The sequence below is a fragment of the Lacerta agilis genome, chromosome Z, assembly GCF_009819535.1.
Source record: "Lacerta agilis isolate rLacAgi1 chromosome Z, rLacAgi1.pri, whole genome shotgun sequence".
NCBI lineage: Eukaryota > Metazoa > Chordata > Lepidosauria > Squamata > Lacertidae > Lacerta > Lacerta agilis.
In genome coordinates, this window is record NC_046331.1 from 11,196,441 (window position 1) to 11,219,538 (window position 23,098).

At 45.4% G+C, this 23,098-nt stretch overlaps 2 protein-coding genes across 6 annotated transcripts in view; one reads left to right on the forward strand and one right to left on the reverse strand.

Annotated features, from left to right (window-relative positions):
* The window catches only part of SCAI (suppressor of cancer cell invasion), an 80,743-nt gene extending 72,024 nt beyond the window's left edge, over positions 1–8,719 (reverse strand). For 4 of the 5 annotated variants that reach the window (XR_004425808.1, XM_033137354.1, XM_033137352.1 and 1 more), the window contains exons 1-2: positions 8,626–8,719; positions 6,171–6,215 (exon numbers count right to left, since the gene is read on the reverse strand). Coding sequence is in view for 4 of the 5 variants with exons in the window: in XM_033137354.1 (XP_032993245.1) it covers positions 6,171–6,215; positions 8,626–8,672 (92 nt within the window). In the remaining variant the exon portion in view is untranslated. The remainder of the gene's footprint in view (positions 1–6,170; positions 6,216–8,625) is intronic. The other variant, XM_033137353.1, reaches the window with a different exon arrangement.
* An 8,148-nt stretch (positions 8,720–16,867) lies between these two features.
* Positions 16,868–22,614, forward strand: RPL35 (ribosomal protein L35). The gene is made up of 4 exons (XM_033137899.1): positions 16,868–16,974; positions 19,691–19,827; positions 20,608–20,689; positions 22,411–22,614. Exons 1-4 carry the CDS (start codon positions 16,972–16,974, stop codon positions 22,558–22,560), a joined length of 372 nt encoding a protein of 123 aa, XP_032993790.1. The 5' UTR covers positions 16,868–16,971; the 3' UTR covers positions 22,561–22,614.
* The last annotated feature ends 484 nt before the right edge of the window (positions 22,615–23,098 follow it).

Consider the following 23,098-nt stretch of genomic DNA (forward strand, 5'->3'; position numbering starts at 1 on the left):
ACCAGTGGGGCTGCATAAGAAGCTTAAAGATGAGCTGAGATTTAAGAAGGGCATGCATAAGAAATGGAAGAAAGAAGAAATCACAAACGAAGAATCAGTGCTGGAGGAAGCCACTTGGTGCCCAGGGCCCAGGGCAGCATATGGAGGCATCCCCTGGGGGCGTGGCATTCTGACGCTTGCGTCATGACATCACGACGCACGTCAGGACGGACTGCGTATGCGCAGTCCTCCGTGCTGGCGCTACTGCTCCCATGGTGACCTTGCGAGCCGCCGAACGATCGGCGACTCGTGGGGCTACCCCGTCTGTGCTGCTTTTCAGTTGGTGGCTCACAAGGATACCGCAGGAGCAGCAGCGCCAGCACGGAGGACTGCGCATGCACAGTCCATCCTGACGTGCATCGTGACGTCACGACGCAAGCATCAGGATGCCCCGCTCCCAGGGGGTGCCTCCGTTTGCTGCCCCGGCCCCAAGTGGCTTCCTCCGCCACTGATTGCAAGGTTGCTGTGGGAGCAGCAGTGCCGGCCCGGACGGGGTGTGCATGTGCGACATTCCGCACATGTGCACTCCGTCCAGACTGGCGCTGCTGCTCCTGCAGCAACCTTACAAGCCACCAGCACACGGATGGGGTGCCATGCCGGGTGGCGGGGCTCGGCTTGGGGTATGGTGGGAGGGGCCGCTGAGTGTCACCCCCCTCCCCTGGAACCCAGGGTGCCCTGCCCCCATTGCCTCCACCTTCCTACGCCACTGGGAAGAATATACAGAAGTAGTCAACAGCTGCAGGGAGATCAGGCAGGCCCAAACTCAGAATGAACTCAGGCTTGCAAGACAGATTAAAAATAACTAAGTTTCTTTGGCTATGTTCACAGCAAGAGGAAGAGCAAGCAAGTAGTAGGTCCTCTGTGTGGGAAGGTGGAGAAAGGCTATTGGGTGACAGAGAGAAGGTGGAACTGCTCAACACCTACTTTGCCTTTGTCTTCACCCAAAAGGAAAGCAGTGCCCAGCCTGGTGATAACAGAATGAACAATACAAGGAAGAGCTGCAGCCCAAGAAAGGAAAAGAGGAGGTAAGGCAACATCCAGCTACTTTAAAAGAATTCAAATCTCTAGGACCTGATGAGCTGCACCTAAGGGTACTAAAGGAGCTTGCAGATGTAATATCAGAGCCTCTGTTTAAAATTTTTGAGCATTTTTGGAGAACAGGGAAGGTTCCTGTAGACTGGAGGCAGGCAAATATTGTCCCCATCTTCAAAAAGGAGAAAAAAGAAGACTCAGGTAACTACCAACCATGAGATTGACATTGATACCAGGAAAGGTCCTAGAACAGATAATTCAAGAGTTCTTAGAAAAGGATGCTGTGATTACAAAAACCCAGCATGGGTTTCTCCAAAACAAGTCATACCACACAAATCTCATTTCTTTTTCTGATGGAGTTACAAACTTGGTGGATCTTGACTTTATTAAGGCTTTTGACAAAGAGTCCCATATATTCTTGCAATGAAGCTGGTAAAATGAGGGTTAGATGAGGTAACTGTTAGGTGGATTTGTAGCTGGTTGTCTGACCAAACCCAATAAGTGCTCCCTAATGGTTCCTCGTCATCCTGGAAAAAAGTGTCAAGTGGGGTGTCTCAGCCTACCCAGTGGCAGTGAAGGCAGAAAATAAGGCATATATTGCTGCCTCCACTGCATCCTCATTATATCATCCGGCAGAGTTTTTCCAGGTTGTACAGGACCTTTTGTCCGGAGCACAGTCTAGTCCTGTTGTGTTGGATGAGTTTTAGTTGGTAAGGCTCGAGGAGGTAGACAAGGTGCCTTCTCTGCAGTGGCTCCCTGTCTGTGGAATGCTCTCCCAAGCGAAGTTCGCCTGGCGCCTTCATTATACACCTTTAGGTGCCATTGTTGTTCAACATCTTTATAAATGACTTGGAGTGGAGGGGGTGCTCATCAAATTTGTATATGACAACAAACCGGGAGGGTTAGTGAATGCCCCAGAAGACAGAATCAAGATTCAAAATGGTTTTAACAGATTGGAGAACTAGGCCCAAAGTAACAAAATAAATTTCATTAGAGACAAATGTAAGGTTCTATACATAGGCAGAAAGAACCAGATGAAGAAATATGCAATGGGGGGCACCTGGCTTACAGTGTTCGAAATTAACCAGTCGCCAGTCATTTGTGCGACTCAAGAGAGCCATCTAGCAACCAAATTGAGATTTGCAGCCACCTTGTTTGCCAGTGAAATAAATCTCCCCTGCAGGAGAACAATTGAGCTTCTAGCATCCCCTTTCCATGATACTCCCCTGAAGACTTTTGATGTGCTAAAGAGAGACTCCAATGTGGCACTGTTTGCATAAATAAACAAACAACCTGCAAAGCTCTCTTGTGGGTAGGGAGCAGGAGGGGAGATTTAAATCCTAAGCAGGAGACAAAGCAAACTGCCATTCAGCCCACCCACCCCCACTGCTCCCTCTGTCTCTTTCTGCTGTTCCACTGTTAATGAAGCAACAGGTTTCAGCTTGCTCAAGGAAGAGTGGGGGCTTACTTTGTTATTTGACAATAAGTTTACTTTGTTTGCGGGCATTTCTTTCTTGTTTACATAATGAGGTACTGGAAGGCTCCTTTGGAGAGGTTTGGGACCTCCTTTCTTCCCCCAATATTTAGTAGAAATATTACGGCATTTTAAAACTTAACACATTAGTCTGACATCTCCTTGTTGTCCCAATGGCTGGGACAAGAAAACACTCTTGAGAGGACATGGGCACCCATCAAGGGAGAGGGGGAGGATGGTGCTTAAATTAATATTTTAACGTTTTAAGAGATTCTCAGATTCTGGATATTAAAAGAAAGGCCTGCAAAATGCACTAAAGTTTACATAGTTGGTTTGCCACAGTAATTGTGGCATCCCAGGTACCCAGAACCTTTCATGTAACAGAATTTTGAAGGCTCAGGTGTACAGGCAGTCCTGCAAAAAAAAAAAAAAAGTTATCTTGTGAATGGAGATTACTGCTCAAAAATAATGAATTAGGTCGCAATCCCAATCCCATTTGCTTGGATCTATTTCAGAAAGATCTATTTCTGTGTAGAAATGGTTATGATTTTGCTGTTAGGCCTGTTCTTGTAAGAAGTTTGGTATAATAGGCATATTTAACTGTGGCTGCAGTACTTGCGGAAGCTGCGACATAACATATTGAGCGCTCTCTCTCTCTCTCTCTCTCTCTCACACACACACACACACAAAAGTATTTACTTATGGTTAGCCACTATTGCAGAGGCTGAGCTCCATTTATGTTTGTGGTGTCCAGTTAAGAACTGCTATTAAAAATGTGTTATTAACAACGTGTCACTGATGTGAATTGTGTATTGGTTCATGTGTTTCAAAAAAATAAATAGAAATTGCTGCTGCATGGGTGGGGTGTGTGTGTGTCTAGCCATTCTGCTTTTATGCCTGTAACCCAGGTTCCAGGAGCCATTTGGCTCCTAGCTTTTCTATCTCAGTTTCTAACACTGCTGGCTTACTAGTACTACATGTGAATCAGATCTAGGGGTCATAATGGACCACAAGCTTAACATGAGTCAACAGTGTAATGCAGCAGCAAAAAATGCTAATGCTATTAAAGGCTGCATCAAGAGAAGTATAGTGTCCAGATCAAGTCATAATACCACTCTATCCTGCTTTGATCAGCCCAACCAGATGATCAAGGGTCTCAAAACAAAGCCTTATGAGGAATGGTTGAAAGAATTGGTAAGTTTAGCCTGAATAAAAGGAGACCGAGGGGAGATATGATAACCATCTTCAAATATCTTAAGGGTTGTCACATGGAAGAGGGAACAAGCTTGTTTTATCCAGCTTCAGAGGGTAGGACATGAACCAATGGCTTCAAGTTACAAGAAAAAGGATTCCGATTAAACATCAGGAAGAACTTTCTGACAGTAAGAGCTGTCTGACAATGGAATGGACTCCCTCGGGAGGTGGTGGATTCTCCTTCCTTAGAGGTTTTTAAGCAGGGGTTGGATGGCCATCTGTCAGGGATGCTTTAGTTGAGATTCCTGCATTGCAGGGGGTTGGACTAGATGACCCTTGGGGGTCCCTTCCAACTCTATGATTCTATAACTATTGCTCTACCATTGAGATTTTCCCCACCACCAACATCCTATAATGCACTGTAGGTGAGCTACATGGCCAGAGGTTTAGGATTATGACCTTAGGCTGTACAAAAGCTCAATTAGTTGCATATCAGGCAATATACAAATTTCAGAATGGGAAACCTGACCAGGTACAGAAAAACAGAGCCCAGTGTCTTAGGAAAACTCCAGAACACAGACCTACCTGCATTCCCATGTACAGTAATTCACTGGGGCAATGTATGTGTGTGTGTGTGTGTGTGTGTTTGCAACAGAATTCACAAGATGGCCTCTTGGAGTTCTGCTTGGGCCACATGTAAAAGGGCCCAAACCTCAAAACTATAAATTGCACCTGCAAAACTACAGGAGGTTCAGCTCAGTTCTTGGAGCACCAGCACAGCACAGCCCCCAATGGTTATAATCGTAACAATTTTGCCCAAAGAGAATTTTCAACCTGACAGTGCTGGAAAACTGCTAGTAACATTACACAGCAAACACTTGAAAGAAAATAAGATGCAGAAACCCGAGCCACTTGTAGAATCAACAATGCCAACAAGCAGAGGTGAGCGAAGGAGCAAGAGGAGGAGAATGGCAGGTAGGAATCCATGCAAAACATCTGCTTAATAATAAAACCTTAAAAAAGCATCTACTGCATTTCCCTCCACCCCATTGCCTCCTCCTCCTCCAGAGGAGTCACAGTGTGCGCTTTCTCTCTCTCTCTCTCTCTCTCTCTCCCACACACACACATACACACACACATACAAACTTACCTGCAAACCCTTCAGGATTCCCTTTGCTTTCTACACCTTTGTGGATACACAGAGAAAGCATCCTGCTCAAATGGCGGTGGGGTGGGAGGTAACAAAACCTGCTACCTAAAGCTCTTCAGCTATGGCAGAGCACTCCAGGAATGCAAGGCAAGGTCTCCTGACAAATAGCAGAGACTAGGGGGGAGGGGGTTGCAAACTTCTCAAGCCTTTCCACAGCATACACTGCCCAACAGACTTTCCTACCCCAGTTCACAACAGCGTGCATCACACGCAATTTTTTCAGGTAATATTTTTCAGCCGTTGCCCACAGCTGCCTCTCTTCTTCTTCTTTTACAAAGCAATCCAGACACCAATAAAAAAGGCAAGTCTGTGAGTGCAGCCAGTCAGCAGACTAGCGCTCAGTAGAGAGCTCACATAGGAAGTGTTGATTCGCATGCATGCATGCATGCATGCATGCAAGGCGCTGATGTCATTTCAGTAACTGGGGTGGAAGGTATGTTTTTCCAGCAGTAGGTAAGGGGGGGGGGGGCAGGGAGACTCCAGAACACTCAAGAGTCTTACATGCCAGAGGCTGTTTACAACACATATTTTAAAAGAAGGGGGGCAGATAAAACCTGTGGAATAAGCCCATTGCTACACACCAGGGAGTGATGCTTTGGTACAGAAATTAAAACCCTAGACTGAAGAATGGGAAGTCAACAGGAAGTGCAGCCAATATGACTGCAGTGTACATTTCCAGACAAGGCTCTTCTAAGTCAAAGAGAGATGCAGAAATGAGTGTACATAAACACTGAGAAACATACTCCCTTGAGTGTTTTTGGGGGGGATGGGGGTGGGGAAGCATACATCCAAGAAGATGGATTGTTCCCTCTTAGAGATTCCTCCTCAAGATTTGAGGGGTGAGGCAATTAATTACCTTCCTGTAAGTAGCACTAAGTAAAATCTCTCTCTGCAGTTATAACCCTGTTTAGAATTAAGAGCCAGTCAAGAGGTGCAGTTCCATCTTTATCTTCTCCAGGGCAACGGCAACAGGAAAACAAACAGAACCTGTTCACCTATCAGCTCGATTTTTCAAACCAATCCCAAACATCATTTCTGTTCCCCCTACCCCACCACACACACACATGCAAAAACAAACAAACACACACAGAGAGACACACACAAAGGCACTGCTACAGTAACAGGGAAAGCAAGATTAATAGAGGCTACTGCACCTGTCAGCACTAAACTGAGCACTAAATTGGGGAAGGGTCTGGAGGAAAGATATGCCCACCCTCTTACCTGCTTTTGCGTCTGCGATGGGGCTTCTCTGCCAGGCCTGTGGTTCTGGAGCAGGCGGGGGGGGCAGGGAGAGAGAGAAGGCAGTGACAGAGGGCTGCGGGGACAAGCAAGGACAGGACGACAACCCCACTCCACCCAAGACGAGCACACATCAACAGCCACCTCCACAATCACAGCTTACATACTTGCCTGTGTTTGACAGAACATTACATTCAAAGACATCTTAAGCACTGTAGAGCAATGGGGATCAATAGGTGCAAAGCAAAAGGCTTCTCTCCTTAGGAGATCTTATGGCTCCTACATGAGACAGGTGTCACCCTTATTTGGAGTCTTTTCTTCCCTATACACACAAAAGCAAAGAACGGATCACTTACACCTTTCCTAGCCAACGAGAACATTGCCCCTATTTTGTAGTGACTTTGCTCCAGGTAGCACTGGGTAACAGTCATGCCACCCCCTCAAGGACTCCAAGTTCTTTACCCATCAGTGCCCATACCTATTCATAGGTCACTTCACCTTGCACCCAATGCAACAATCTCCCTCCACTCAATATATGTCATCCACCTTTGACCCAAAGATGGGACTGTTCCTGGGCCAATGAGACTGACACCTAAAGCAGTATCCTCCACAGCTTGGCACCCATCCTACACCTATTCAAGGTCAACGACCGCCCACCAACCATGCCTATGACCCAAATCTTTCTCTTGACTATCACCTTACCAACACCACCAGCATCATCCACATGAAGCCTGTATCTTCAACAGTCCCATAACAAGCCTCCTGTTCTCACAACATCCTACAAAGCAAACTGTCTATATCCTCTCCACCTGAAATTCAGGATAATTCATTGCATTAATTCCACCTGTCACATACAGTGCACCTACAAACAACACCCCAAACATTAAACTCTCAATCCAAATGCCTCACAGTAATTATTTCAACACTTCAAACACCTCTGCCCCCAACTTCCAACCCCATTCCCCCATATCCAGAGTTCTCATACCACAAATCTCTGAACTAACCACATTGCCCCACTCCCTCATACCTTTCCACCCCAATCCCCTAACTCTTCCCAGCACCCTCGTGCTTCTCTAATCCCCAATATTACACAACCCAAACAAACCTCCAAGGCAGCCTCAACCCCTTAAAAATGTCGTTCCCTTTCAACTCAGCCTCTACTAACCCTTTATGCCCCAAACTCATGAAACAACTCTAACCCTTCTGGTGCCTTCTCCCACTTCCCACCCCTAGCTCATCAACCCCCAATTCTCCCTAGGCTCCAACCCTTCACTTCTCTAGCAATATCCCTTCATACCCCAAACCCTTCCTAATTCTGCAGACAGACCCCAAATGTGAGGGCCATATTCTCTCATAAGCCACCTTTTTGGAGCCACGTTCCTGTTATGCCTGGGGTCATAGGAAAAGTGGAATGCAATCATCAACCTACCACACTCTTCTACTTCTAACTTGCACACAACCCCCCCCAAAGGAACCTCACCACCCCGTCATTCTCCCCCAAGTCATGCACCTCAACCCACATTTTTCCAGACACCCCACAACTCAGCCCATCAAGGTGAGGGCCCCTCTCATTGCCCCATCCTTCACTCCTCTATCCTGTTCATGACTAAACCAAGTCCCTTCATACTTCAGCATATAAACCCACAGCATAGCCCGCAAATCCAACTCAACCCCTAATTCACACATCCCAAGACAACCCTCAATCCATCCAATAGCCCTTTGCCACTTATCCTCACTACTGTATACCCCTTTTGCCCCAACCCCCTCAAATCTCAGCCTTCAATTGCCATTCACACTATAGACCCCCAAGCTTCCTTTCAGTAACCCTGGCCCCTCCCCATGCCCCCCATGTTAGCATACAATCCCCTAATATAGTCCACACAGCCCATGATAATGTTCCACTCATTGCTCTCACGTATCTAACCCCCTCCCACTAGGCAACACCCCTCAAATCAGATGACCCTCCCATACCCCCAAAGCCATACCCCATACCCACAATACCCCTCCCCATGCCCGCTCTCTCCTCCAGCCTCCTCATGCCCAACTCCTGCGCCCCAGTCCCTGCCCAGACGACTCCCAGTCCATCAGGCAGCCCTTCCATGCTCACCCTTCTCATGCTCCGGACCCCTCGCCATCTCCCTTTCTCAGCCCCCCAACTTCCACACGCCCTGCGCCCCAGAAGCTCCCAGCAGACCTTCAAAGCACCGGAAAGCCCCTTTCCCTCCCCCAAACCCCTGCACCACCCTTCCCCCTCTTCAGCCCCACCACGTCCACACGCCCTGCGCCCTAGACGTCCCCAATGCACCAGAAATCCCACTGCCCCTCACCACCGCCCCCATCTTACACACACCCCAAAAAAAAACCTCGCTGAAAGGGACGCTTCCCACAACGAACCCCACACCCGCTCCACCTTCGGCCCCTCCCACGCGTCGCTTACCTGGAGGCCGGGCCGGTGCGGGGCTGGCGAGCCGCCCCTCTCACCATCCGCGCTCCCGAGCGAGGATGGAGCTGCGGCAGCGGCGGCGGCGGCGGCTGCTGTTCGCTGTCGGCTGGAAGGGAGCGATGCCTCCACCTCAGCCTAACCTGGGCACGGCCTCGCTCGGCCCGCCCTCGCCTCGCCACTCCGGCGCCCTCATTGGCCTCGCGGCCCAAGAGGAAGCGTCCGATTGGCTGGGCTCGCCGCCGCTCTCGCCTCTGAGTCTCCAGGCGCTCGCCCTCAGAAGGCTGAAGCGGGAGGGGGGACGGGGGGGGGTTGAGGGGTGTCACAGAGCGCCACCTTGAGGGCAAAGCGAGGCGTTGCTCTGAAAGGAGAGGCAGATTTAACGAACCCTGCTGATCTGTTCTAACGGTTTTTTTTTTTTTCAATTTTGATATCTAACTTTTGATATTTTAAAAAATTGTTGTAACCCGCACTTGGACAAGCTAGTGAAGGGCGGGTAATAAATGTATGTTATGGTGGTGGTGATCATTCCTGCGAACAGCAGGGAGGAATGGCTGATTGGGATGTGTGTGGGACTTTCCATATATAATCTGATATCTTTATCATCATGATATGCTAATATAGTGAACTCAGTTATCCCAAGTGTGAGTCCATATGCAGCCAAAACGTAACCACGATGCACAATAACAGGCTTGGGGGGACCCTCAAATTTTGCAGAAGTATAAAAAAAATCTGGGGTTTGGGAGGTAGAGAAACCCCAAAACAGCACGAAGAGGTGTGAGCATGCTCGGTGGCAGAGAATGCTGAAGCATGCACACGTTGGTGGGGGGAAGAAAACCAGGGGGGGGGGGGAGAGTTGAATGGGAGTATCCTGGATCCCTTAGCCAACCCAGACTGAAACCACTGGAACAAGTAGCAAGGAGCCAAGTTACAGTATCACCAATTACATGATATGTTTAAATTAGATAAGAAAAAAATGCTTTTTGGACTAAAGCTCATCAATTTGAAAAAGAGCTATTGACGAACATGGAAAAAATTATTGTCCAAAATGTATAAACTTTTATTGGAATGGGAAACAAAAAATGAGCTGGTTAAAGTGTTGAAGACCCACTGGGCAATGGATATAGGATATAATATAGACTTAAACCTCTAGGAGAAACTTTGGAAGAATGATCTGAAGTTTACTGCATGCCAAACACTGAAAATGAATTAAATGGAAATTATCCACAGATGGTATTTAACTCTTGAGTAGCTTGGCTAAGGTGTATAATGTGGAATCGGACTTATGTTGGAAATGCAAATAAGTACAGTGGTGCCCCGCTAGACGAAAATAATTCGTCCCGCGAAAATTTTCGTCTAGCGGGGTTTTCGTCTTGCGGAGCGGCAATGGGAGCCGCGCTCCGCAAAACGAAAAAAAAAAGACGAAATTTTTTCGTCTTGCGAGGCAGCCCCATAGACTTTTTCGTCTAGCGGGGCAGCCTCCCGCTAGACGAATGCTTTCGTCTAGCGAGTTTTTCGTCTAGCGAAGCATTCGTCTAGCGGGGTACCACTGTAGAAGGAACTTTTCCCCATGTGTGGTGGACATGCAAAAATGTTAAAGTATAGAAATGATATATAATGAGATTTTTAAAATGTTTAAAACAACACCCCGCCCCAGCAACCAGAGGCATTTCTGATAGGAATTGTTCAGACAGCTGTTTCCAGGAGTCAGAAGAACTTAATTCATGTATGCTACAACAGCGGCTCGGAATTTGTTAGCCTAAAATTGGAAAGTGAAAGAGGTCCCTATAAGGAAAATTGGCAATTTAAGAAAATAGAATATGAAGAATTAGCAGTTCTAACAAGTAGAAAAAGAGAAAAAGAAGAACAGGTATTTAAAGAGGGGTGTAAACATTTTGTCGAGTATATCGAAAATATTTGTGCACAGTTAAAAACGCTGGCAGTATTAAAGTATTTCAATAGTATAACTATTCTGAACTGATGTAAGATAGGAAAATTAAATTAGGAGGATATATTTAAATGTGCAGGAATGGTGGATAAGTTAAATGAACCTTGGAAGGTGTGGGCTCGTTTAGCTTAGTTTAGTGGTTAGACACAGCCACTCTCAACCTTGGATTCCTATGTTGTTGAACTACAGCTCCCATCATTCCCAGCCAGTATGGCCAGGGATGATGGGAGCTGTCATTCAAGAACATACAGGGACCCAAGGTTGAGAAAGGCTCGGTTAAAGGATTGGACTAGGACCTTGGAGACCAAATCCCCACCTGGCCAATATGAAGCTCACTGGGTAACCACTGGCCAGTCATCAACTCTTAGCCAAACCTACATCACAGGGTTGTTGTGAGCATATTTTAGAGAGTGGGAAAGCCATGTATATACCTGGAGCTTCTTGAAGGAAAGGTGAGCTATAAATAAATAAGTAAACAATACATGCCACTTACCCTGGCTGGCAGCAGCTGTCCAGGGTTTCAGACAGGTTTATCTCCTAATAATAGTAATAATAATAATTTTATTTATATCCCGCCCTCCCCGGCCGAGGCTGGGCTCAGAGCAGCTAACATCATAAAAACAACACAAAACATAACTTTAAAATACCGTAAGCAACCTACATCACAAAAGTAACATTCAACAATCATTAGGATGCTATAAAATAATAATAATATCAACATAAAAAAGTTAAACAGAAATCCACTCAACAGTTACAATAAATAATTTCTAAACTATAATTCATAAAACAATGGTAAGCCACAGTACATAAAACCCTAACCCGGAACTTCTGGTGAAGCGCCATTCCGTTCAGTCGGGAGCTCTCTCAGCTCTGAGGGGGCTCCAGTGTTTTCAGGTTAGGAGTTACCGCAACCGCGCTGCGGGCTCCATAAAAACCTCAGGAGGAGCGTCCTGAGGACCTGGGATCCAGCTGGTATAAGAAGTGACGTCCTTGCTCTTGAGTAGACCTAGTAAGGTCTGTTCAAGCAAGTGGGGCTCCGGCGCAGTACTGAGGATCTACCACTTCCCCGATTACATGAAGCAGCGACTGCTGGCGGTTTTTGAGCGTTTTGCTTTTCCTCGATTTGGACTTAAAAGAAGGACTCTGTAAGTACTTGCAATTCGTTTTTTAAAAAGTTATTGAAATTTGGCTTACGGAGAGAGATTAAAGAGGAAGTCCGTCTCTCTATGACAGCGGCAAGATCAAAGTAACAACAATAAACTGCAGACGCGAAAGACTTGCTTTTAAGTGGATCGCTGATTTTGCAAACTGTAGAAAACCCTGTTTGGGGGTAAGACTGAGTATTAGGATTTATTTCTTCCTGTGGATTATAAAATTAAAAGGAGAAGATACCGTTAACCCTCTGGGTTAAGGAGTTCGGGTCAGGCAGTGAATGGCGGCCATTGGGCTGGACTGTAATGCACAGTAGGAAAGTTACTGAGACCCTACCATTTCCTTTTTTCCAAACCTCACGGTGTCTTTGAAGCTGAGAGGATGGAAGACGCAACATTGACAGCTTTCCAGCAGAGGCTGTTAGTAGAGTGTGAATTGCTTCAACAGAGGGTTACTGATAAGTTTGCCCGGATTGGAACTGTTTTTGCAAATTGTTTCATGAATTTACTGGATGGAAAGGTTGCAGAACTGGAGGAAATTGCTGAAGAAGAGGTGGATTACAAGGATTTACAATCAGGAAAACAAGAAGGGCTCGTTAAGTGTGAGAGGCTTGGAGCCCAGGGACTGGACAGAATAGAGAGCTCTTGGAGTGAGAGACCAAGAGTTCAAGGACAGCAACAAAGGAAAATGCAACATGTAACAGAGAATGAAGAAGAGATACTTTATGGCTATGTCAGAGCAGTTATCCACCAAGAAGAAAGATACAACCTGGAAAAGAAGAAGATACAACTTAAAATGTCAAGCTTAAAATTGGGCATGATGGAAACAACAAAAGAAGATGAAGGAGCTGGAAAGAGTGGACTTTGGGGGGGGAGAGACCTGTGGGGGATGGGAAGGGAAAAGGGAAGGGTTAGGATGGTTAGGAAAGGTATGGGGTAAAGGAAGATTACTTAAAGGGGATATAAAAATGGCTGACCACGAAACTCCGAAACCAGAGGGGGGGAAATGGTGTATGAGAACTGGAAGAAACATTTAATTATTGGATAGGATGTGATTAATTAATATCTGAAATTGGAATCAGAAGAGATTTGGGCTACAGTAATTAGAAGTTAAGTTAAGAGAGGATATAAGAAGTTGGAGTTGTGTAATGTTTGTTTTATTAGGAATAAGATTTTAGGTATATGATGATTATGATTTGTGAGAATAAGATTAGTTGTGAGAAGGAAGATTTTACAATGTTATAAAGTTACTAAAGAAGATTAGAAATGAACGCAGAAGGGAGGACGTGAGGAAGTCCCAAAATAAGGTTTTAAAGAGGATAAGGATAGTTAAATGATTGTGCGCAAGTTTTCTTTTTTGTATTTTTTAAAATTGTTTTGTAGTTCTTTTTTGTAGTGTTTGTTGTATTTTGTTTGGTTTTTATGGTTAAAATTCATTAATTCTTATTTAAAAAAAAAAAAAAAATCCTAACCCTAACTGCAGATGCCAGGCAAGATGATGATTCATTCAATTTCTTACCCTTCCTTCACCAAAAGGCCCCAGAGCAAGTTACAGCAATTGAAAAATACAATAATTAAAACTGTTGAAAACAAATCAATATGCCTAACCTGATCCAAAACACCCACCCACCCCACTCACACAGGAAACCAAAGATCACCACAGCCAACCACAAAAGAACACTCATGCCCCACGCCAATCCTGACCTCTCTCACCGCCAAAGAAACACAAGTGAACAACAGAGAACCTACATAATCAACGCTGACACCAAACCCTAGATATATTAAGGAAAATAGAAACATCATCACCCCACCTCACCCATCCCCCCCAACCCACCCACCTCTTCCCCCCTTCTCTCCCTAATGTCTCAATAACCAAAACCAATTTGTAAAAATGTTACATGGAAAAAATACAAGAGAGACATTGCACACACTTTTGTAAATCAATAAAATCTTTAAGAATAATGATGATGATGATGATGATGATGATGATGATAATAATAATAATAATAATAATAATAATAATAATAATAATAATAATAAACTGTTGAAAACAAATCAGTCACCATAATTTAACCTGGAATCTTCCACATGCAAAGCTGATGCTGTATAGTCAAGCTGCAGCCCTTCCTCTAAAGTAGCCATTTGTCCTGCTGTACAGAGGGTAATCCTCTGTTTGAAAGACTGGCAAGGAACAGCTCTCTATTTTTCTAGGCTGTCCAGTGCAAGTCCAGTTTAAAGGATCATAAGAAGGGAGAGCAGGGTTGGCCTTTGTTTTAAAATCTTTGGGTACACACATAGAAGACACACCACAGAAAACCAATCCTTCACCCTTCAAATTTAGGAAATAGTCATTGAGGAAAATTACACAGTATTTTAGCACACAGAACAATCCCAAAAGCCATCTTTGCTTTTCTAATTGCTCTAAATATTTCCTATGAAGAAGGAGATATCTTGGAGAATCCTTTCCCAGTACTGTAGTTATTTTCATTTAAGAATCCTTAAAGGCATATTTGTATATGAACAGGGTGGGCTTGTGACCTGGATTCAAGAGCTAAAGTACGGTATTTGCAAATTACAAAAGAATGGCCAGGCTGCCCAGGTAATGCAATCAGCAAAACATTATCAGGTATCCTGGCAGCCAGGAGAGAAGCCACACTCAAATCTCTGTTGCAGACTGCCTCCTGTGATGTATGTCCCTTGGGGAGCTGGACAGCAAAAGCCAAACCCCCTCCCCTATTTTCCTACAACACCTTGAAGTTACCCATTGACAGTGAGCACTAGCATTAGTGCAGTTTAGAGATGCAGCCTCAGTGCAACATATTGTGTGCATCCATGCCCACAGTGTTGTCTGCATCATCATGATCTTGCGTTTCTGTCTTGTAAACAACCCTGAGATCCTTTGATGTGGAATATATTATTCTAATGAATTAAATAATAAATAAATGACTTCTGACGTTATCCACAAGGACTGGGCTGTAAGAAAGCTCATGTGGTCTTTCTGTTAGAATCCTCAACGCTAAGCAAATTTGCTCAAGCAGAGGTGGGATTTATTTATTATTAAATTTCTAGACCGCTCACCATCCAAGGATCACAGGGCAGTTCACAATATAAAAACACAAAAATACATAATGTTACAGATTTGGGGGTAGCAGGCTGTTCTTATGGTCACATTCCAGCCAGGCTACATACCAGTAACTCAGTGAGGCTGGTAAGAGGTACAGCCTAGTGAGAGCTGTGCTTTGAATAGGGTATGTGGTCTGAGATGCCTGAGGAGCAGAGAGAGAGGCCCAGAGAGCCACATTTCCCCACTCCATGCCTGAGGTCCCCCCCCCATACCAATGTAAATAATAATGCTCAGTAGAACTCAATTCCAATGAAACAACACACACAACATCAGACTGCACATTGCCATTTTAGATGTTCCTGCTAAGTATATCATAACAGATTCATGACAAATTCCCAAGGAGAGAATGATCCTGAGATGCATGTCAACAGTTGCTAGGTGAAAAATGCTAAATCTTGATTTCTGAAGATAATGTTCATGATTACATTGTATAATCGTGTGTGTTTTATTTGTGAAACCATCTCCAGAAGAGTAGCAGTATCAGTGTGCAAAAATAACAGGCCTTCTGGTACCTTGGAGCTCAGGATGAAGAACCTGCCCACCAATGAGGTAAGGATAGCGGAAGCACAAGAGGTGGAGTCCTGCCTGACCCACCACTTCTGCCCATAGCTATCAACTTTTCCCTTTTCTTGCGGGGAATCCTGTTCGGAATAAGACACTTTCCTTTAAAAAAAGGGGGGGAAGTTGAGAGCTATGCTTCTGCCACTGCCAGAATGCCCCCCTCTCGCGGGTGAGACAAAGGTGTTCTGGTGCACAGCATTGCCACTTGTCACACACACACACACCCCACTGCCGCCCTGGGGCAGAAATGAACAGCAACACCTTGAGGAGCACCCTGGTTCTCCCTGAGCTGAGCAAGAGGGAGAGGGTGGCATTCTAGTGGCATTGGAAGGGGTGGGGTCAGCAGTAGGGGGCAGGGAGCAGCATATTCCTGTTTCACCGCAGGTGGCAAAATGGGATGGTCCGCCCCTGTCAGGATGGAAATGCCTGTGAAGACGTGGAGTGTAATACACAGAAGCTTACAACAACTTTCCCCAAACAGGTGCCCTCCAGAGGTGTTGGACTACAACTCCCATCAGCGTGGTTTAAACCACAGCGACACTGAGTAAATACGTCCAGGATTGCACTAGTTTCTCTTTCTCTTTTTGTGAGTAGTCTTGAGCATTTTCATGGAATTGCTGGTATATAAATAATAAGGGGCGTAGGTGGCACTGTTGGTTAAACCACAGAGCCTAGGGCTTGCCAATCAGAAGGTTGGCAGTTTGAATCCCCGCGACAGGGTGAGCTCCCGTTGTTCGGTCCCTGCTCCTGCCAACCCAGCAGTTTCAAAGCACATCAAGTGCAAGTAGATAAATTAGTACCGTTCTGGTGGGAAGGTAAACAGCGTTTCCATGTGCTGCTCTGGTTCACCAGAAGCGGCTTAGTCATGCTGGCCACATGACCCGGAAGCTGTACGCTGGCTCCCTCGGCCAATAAAGCAAGATGAACACCACAACCCCAGAGTTGTCCACGGCTGGACCTAATGGTCAGGGGTCCCTTTACCTTTAAATAATGTAAAGAAAACAATTAATCCATTAATTGTGGAGATTACTCTTATCTGGTAAAAGATAGCAGTATGCTCTCTTTTTAAATAATAATTCATAATAATAAAAAATGTAAAAATGCCCACATCACGAGATAGCAAATGTAACAAAACCAACCACCACCATCAAAACCAACAATTTTTATTAATATGCCTCCCTTATGATGAGGTTTTTATTTCGTTTCATTTGCAATTAGTTGATTGAATTGCGCTGCTTTCTAATTGCTAAATAATTCGATTACTACATTGATCATCCCTTTAATGCTCTTAATATAAATGCTTAACATAAGCCCCATGAGAGGCGGGCGGGCGAGATGGGGCCATAGAATTCACAAACTCTGAAGCTGAGCCACTCATCTGGTTACATGGGCTAAACCATTACGAGAGGGGGAGACTAGAATAAGACCTTTTACTCTTCTCCCAGTCCCCCCCCGCGCGCTATGCTTTCATTGGTAGAGTCCGCCTTACCGGCTTCCTGTCCCTTGCAGGCCTCCGTTCTTTCTTTTCGCGTTGGTAGCCTGGGATCGTAGTGGACGCCATGGTGAGTGCGGGGCTGGCGGGGCGGTTTTAATCCGCTTCCATCAGGCCCTAGAACGAGGTTTTGGGCAACGGGGCTGAACGGGACGGGACGAGGGAAAGCTGGAAGATTTAGGCGGCATGAAGAGCTCGTTTTTTGGTGGCTTTTAAGCGGATGTTGAATGGCCGTTTGTCTTGGATGCTTTAGCTAGGATTACTGCATTGCAGGGGGTTAGACTAGATGACCCTTGGGTTCCCTTTCCATTTTATGATTCTACGAAATGGGGGCGATATTGCGATACGGAGGGCGCCGAGTCAGGCTTGAGGGAAGAAAGAGCCCCGATGTGGGGAGGAAGATAATAGTTTACAGGGCTTTCGGACTGCGCAGCTTGTTTCCTTGACTGTCTGGGTGAAATGCCAGTGGATTTTTAATTTTTTGGGGAAGCTGGAGAGCTCCTAGTTGGGTACGTGAAGGCCTTTTCTCACGTTACAGCGTGGCACACCTAGGTTTGCTGTGGCAAGCATCCTTGTTGGGGGCTCCCCAATAAACTTAACCCGCCCTTGCACGTGATTCTTCTGATGTCTGCAGCATCAATTCAAAGCGTGTGTTGCCCAAAACTTGAGTGGTGGAACAGAGGTGCTTGCAGGTGGTCTTTGGTTCAGTTACCCAACATTTCCTGCTTTTCTACGTCTCTGGGGGCTACCTGGTGTCTGTATAGACCCCTAACAAAAGAGATTCCATCACTTTCCAAGGTTGTCTGTTACACAGTTCTGCCACACCTGTGGGCTGATTACTTTAGAAGTCTGGCTGAAATGTAAGAGCAGGATGTATCGTGTCATAGGTAGCCTAGAGCAGTGTCACCCAACCTTGGGCCTCCAGCTGTTTTTGGCCTACAACTCCCATCATCCCTGACCACTGGCCTTGCTAGCTAGGGATGATGGGAGCTGTAGGCCAAAAACAGCTGGAGGCCCAAGGTTGGGGAACACTGGCCTAGAGTATATCCATGTTCTGCAGTTGCTATTTTTTAATGTTAATGTGTTTCTGGTTTTTTTTTTTTTTGCACATCTCTTATCCAAACTTTGTTTCTCACTGAGCATTACTAATGCATGTTGTTATAAGGAAAAAAAAACCCTGCTCTTTTCCCCTTATGGGGTACCCAAAAGCCCATATAGCAGGTTTTTCCCCCCCTTATAACAATGTTAAGAGAATATTGTTCCAAATCTTATCTGGTGTATCTAAGAGTGTGCTGTGCCAGTTATCCTAAGCTAGGCCTTCTAATGCAGATGTAGTCACTATGATGCCCTGAAGATATTCTGGGGCAACTCCTGTAATGCCAGGCCATTGGGCATGTTTGCTAGGGTTGGTGGTAGTGGAACATCTAGAGGGCACCACAATGTGTAACTGGGAGCACAGGATACATGTACAGTATTTCCCCACCCCATATACAGGGGTGACCACAGAATTCATAACAAAATAAAAAATTATTTCCAGTAGCACCTTAGAGACCAACTAAGTTTGTTCTTGGTATGAGCTTTCGTGTGCATGCACACTTCTTCAGATACACTGAAACAGAATTCATGTTACAGGTAGGTAGCAGTGTTGGTCTGCCATAGTCGAAACAAAATAAAAAAAAAATCCTTCCCGCAGCACCTTAGAGACCAACTAAGTTTGTTATTGGTTTGAGCTTTCGTGTGCCTGCACACTTCTTCAGATACAGAATTCATGTCCTGTATGCCTGAGACAGCAGAATGAGCCAACTTGAAAAAACCCCTCACTATTTGAATGGCAGGGATCAGTATCGTAATACTAAAGTAGTGTGTAGTTTGGCCCTTTTTAAAGCCACTTTAAACAGTCATGGCTTCCCCCAAAGAACCCTGGAAGCTGTTGTATGTTAAGTGTTCTGAGAGTTATTAGGCCTGTTTCCTCTTGGAGCTACAATTCCCAATGTGGTTTAACAGTCAGTCCCTCTTGCCCTGGGGAGCAGTGAGAGTTTTAGCTCTGTGATGGGAATAGGCATTTTCTTACAACTCCATGGAAATAGCACCACTGATCTCAGATAATTCCCAACAACTTGAGGGTTTTTTTTTTTTAACTTGAAAGGGCTTTTTAAAAACTTTTTTTATTGTGGTATGCAGTTTAACTTTGGTCCTCAAGAAGATTTTATACATACGTATTTAAAGGACAGAACAGAGAGCAGCCTTAATTGACTGGGTTTTATCCAGCTGCATTCTACTTACAGTAGACCAGGGGTGGCCAACTTCCAAGAGACTGCGATCTACTCACAGCGTTAAAAACTGGCAGTGATCTACCCGCTTTTTGGGGGTTCAGGTCAAAGTTGTTGAGCTTTTTATTTAGGAGGAAAGCCCTGTTATTTGGGGTTCACGTACAAGTTGTTGAGCTTCTTTAGGGAAGAGGAAAGCGACATTGAGCTTGTGTTAGGAAGGAAAGCCCTGTTTTTGGTGGGTCGGGTCATTTTAGGGGTGGAGGGCAAAAATGTTGAGTTTTTTTAGGGGAGCCAAAGTTTTTTAGCTTCTTTGGGGGGAGCCACTGATCTACTAGTGATCTACCACAGACGTCCAGTGATCTACCAGTAGATCACGATCTACCTGTTGGACATGCCTGCAGTAGACCATTGAAATGAATGGTCCTTAGTTAATCACATCCTGCTCTGAGTGGAACTGGGTACAACCCAGTGAACTATTTTGTCTTGCTCTGATTCCATGTTTAATCTTGTTCCTAGGCCAAAATCAAAGCCCGTGACCTACGAGGGAAGAAGAAGGAAGAGCTGCTGAAGCAGCTAGATGACCTCAAGGTGGAACTCTCTCAGCTGCGGGTTGCCAAGGTGACCGGTGGAGCAGCCTCCAAACTTTCAAAGATGTGAGTTCACCACCACAGCTGTGCTATAAGCCCTGACATTTTGGGACCTGGGTGCCTGATATTTGTAGGCAGAGCCTTTCAGCGTTGGAAGCAGACCTCTGCTCATTGAGTAGCTCTGACTGCTAAATTTAGCTTCTGTATTCAGGAGCAGTACACCTGTGATTACCAGACGTTGAGGGCAAACACTCATCTTGCTTTTGATTTCTAGTTGGGTTGGTCACTGCTGAATATAGGAGACTGCTGAATGGACCATTAGATTCACCCATTTCTTAAGCTGAATAGGTTGGGTTGGCCCAACCAAGTAATTGACACCACAGCTCATTAGTACAGCACTACTTTGTTCACTTGAAGCCATTTTGAATAACTTTAAGCCATTTTACCCACTTAAAGTGTGCATGCACACGAAAGCTCATACCAAGAACAAACTTACCGTAGTTGGTCTCTAAGGTGCTACTGGAAGGATTTTTTAAATTTTGTTTTGACTATGGCAGACCAACACGGCTACCTACCTGTAACTGGAACCTTTTTAGCTGACAAGGCTAACACAGGGGCTTATAGAAGTTCCTGCCCCAGGCTTACAGTCTAAAAGACACAACACAAAAGAAAAATGGATGAGGTTGGAAAGAGGAAAAATAAGCAGACACACTCATCCGACTGTGTTATCCTTCAGCAGTAATGAACTTTAAGTGTCCAGTGTGTTGGAAAAACTTCTGAATTAAAGTGCCAGCTTTTGGCTGCGCTTTGCACTGAACCATAAGTCTCTCTTTCTGCCCCTTGCAGCCGGGTGGTTCGCAAATCCATCGCCAGAGTACTGACAGTCATTAACCAGACCCAGAAGGAAAACCTCAGGAAGTTCTACAAAGTGAGTCTGAAGTTTCATTTTAAAGTTTATTTTTCTGTCGCCCACCCTTTTTCTTGCAGTTGCTTTTGGTGGATCAAGGGGGGGGGGACTCCCAGTGAAAGTGTTGGCAGCATGTTCATAATGGGTTGTATCAAATGTTGGTCATACTCAAAAGAGCACACCCATTGAAATGAGTGCACATGTCTTAAGTTAGGCCCATTAATTCCAGTGGTTCTGTTATGAGTAGAACTTGGTTGGATGCCACCTATTAACTCTGGAAAGAGCCTTAAGTGGATTAAATATTAAGGCAAATTGGATAATCTCAATATTGGGGGCGGGGGGAGCATCTTTCCAAAGTGCCAGAGATTGCAAGGCTAACACCCAGCACTGCTCGAAACTCCATGGATGCAGTGTGAATCTGTACTTGCTAAAGCAGCCTCCTGCTGGATAACTTTTGCTGGGCCATGTGGTCTAAGCAGTTGTCTAGTAGGTACACAATGCTCTGAGGGTGTCTTACTTCTGAGCAATGATCTGGGCCTCTGGGTGACCTTTCTATGGGCTGATGGCCAGTGATGTAGCTCTTCTGAAAATCTTTAATCAAAACACATTTTGGGTGGTGTGGATATATGATATTTGTAAGCAAAATTTTAAAAACTAGACAAGAAGCGTCATTAATTTTACTGTGTATGAGTATCTGAAGATTTTCAGGCCATAGCTCTTCATATTATTCATGCAGAGCATCTACTCTGCCTGCATAAGGTCCCAGGTTCAATCCCCTGCATCTCCAGGTATGGCTGGCAATGTTCCCATTTGAAACCCTGGACATCCACTCAGTGTAAACAGTGCTGAGCTAGAGGTGTCATTGGACTGACTGAGTATAAGACAACTCTCTATGTGCCAGTTTGAGTTGACCAGGCAGGAAGAACTTTTGGCCCTCCAGGTGCTGCTGAACTACAACTCCCATCATTCCCAGTGAGCACAGCCAGTGGTCAGGTACAATGAGGGTTGTAGTTCAGCAACATCTGGAGGACCCAAGGTTCCCCATCCCTGATTTAGACAGTTCTCCAGCAACTGGTATTGAGAGGATCTGTTTTATCTGAAGAAGTGTGCATGCAAACGAAAGCTCATACCAAGAACAAACTTAGTTGGTCTCTAAGGTGCTACTGGAAAGAATTTTTTATTTTGTTTTGTTTTGACTATGGCAGACCAACACGACTACCCACCTGTAACTGGTATTGAGAGGCTTAGTGCATGGATAGGCAAACTAAGGCCCGGGGGCTGCATCTGGCCCAATCACCTTCTCAATCCGGGCCACGGACGGTCCAGGAGTCAGCGTGTTTTTTTGCATGAGTAGAATGTGTCCTTTTATTTAAAATGCATCTCTGGGTTATTTGTGAGGCATAGGAATTCATTCATTCCCCCCCCCTCCAATAGTCGGCCTCCCACATGTCTGAGGGACAGTGGACCCGGCCCCCTGCTGGAAAAGTTTGCTGACCCCTGGCTTAGTGCCTCTGATCCTGGAGGGAGCATATAGCCGTTACAATGGCTAGTCCTTTTGTAGCGTTAGTATTTGCCACAGGCAGCCAGGCAAGTAGCCTTCACCAAGCCTTACACAAAAGTGGTCACATTTTTGTGTACCCAGAATTTCAAACAGCAGCTGCCTCTTGTTTTTGTTCATGAGGTCTCCCATATATCTCTTCTAAAAGTCCATTCTGAGCCTAGCTTCTCTGTTCTGCAAACAGGGCAAGAAATACAAGCCTCTAGACTTGCGGCCTAAGAAGACACGTGCCATGCGGCGCAGGCTAAACAAGCATGAAGAAGGTCTGAAGACCAAAAAGCAGCAGCGAAAAGAACGCCTGTACCCGCCTCGGAAATATGCTGTGAAGGCATGAACAGCATTCTGATCCTCTGGCCAGCATTTTCCTATTAAAGGTGTTTTGGCTGTAGTTGAATCTCGTTGACATGGTTTCTTGCAGCTCTGGGAGGGTAACTGAGGGTTTTTTGAAAGATGGTCAGATTTCAAAGATATACTTTTGAGGATAATACCATTCATGTAGAAAATCTGGGGGGGGGGGGAGACGTGGAAAATCAGAAAATGATCAGAGTGCTATTTCTTTCCTTTCTCATGAGCCAAGGCATGTCCTGTTATAAGGTCTAATTTGTGTGGCATTTCCACAGAAGCAGCAGAGGACCTGCTTTGCATTCATAAGGCCCCAAGTTCAAACCCCAGCTTTTCCTGGTGAGGCTGGGAAACACTGTCTGCCTGAAACCTTGCAGAGAGCCTGCCAGTCAAAAAATAAGATCACATCCACTCCATTTAACTAAAAACCCTCAGAACTGTAGTTTGCCTTTTCATGGAGCTACAATTCCCAGCACCCTTAACAGACTCCAGTTCCCAATATTAAGGCATGCCATGTGTTTTGCACTACA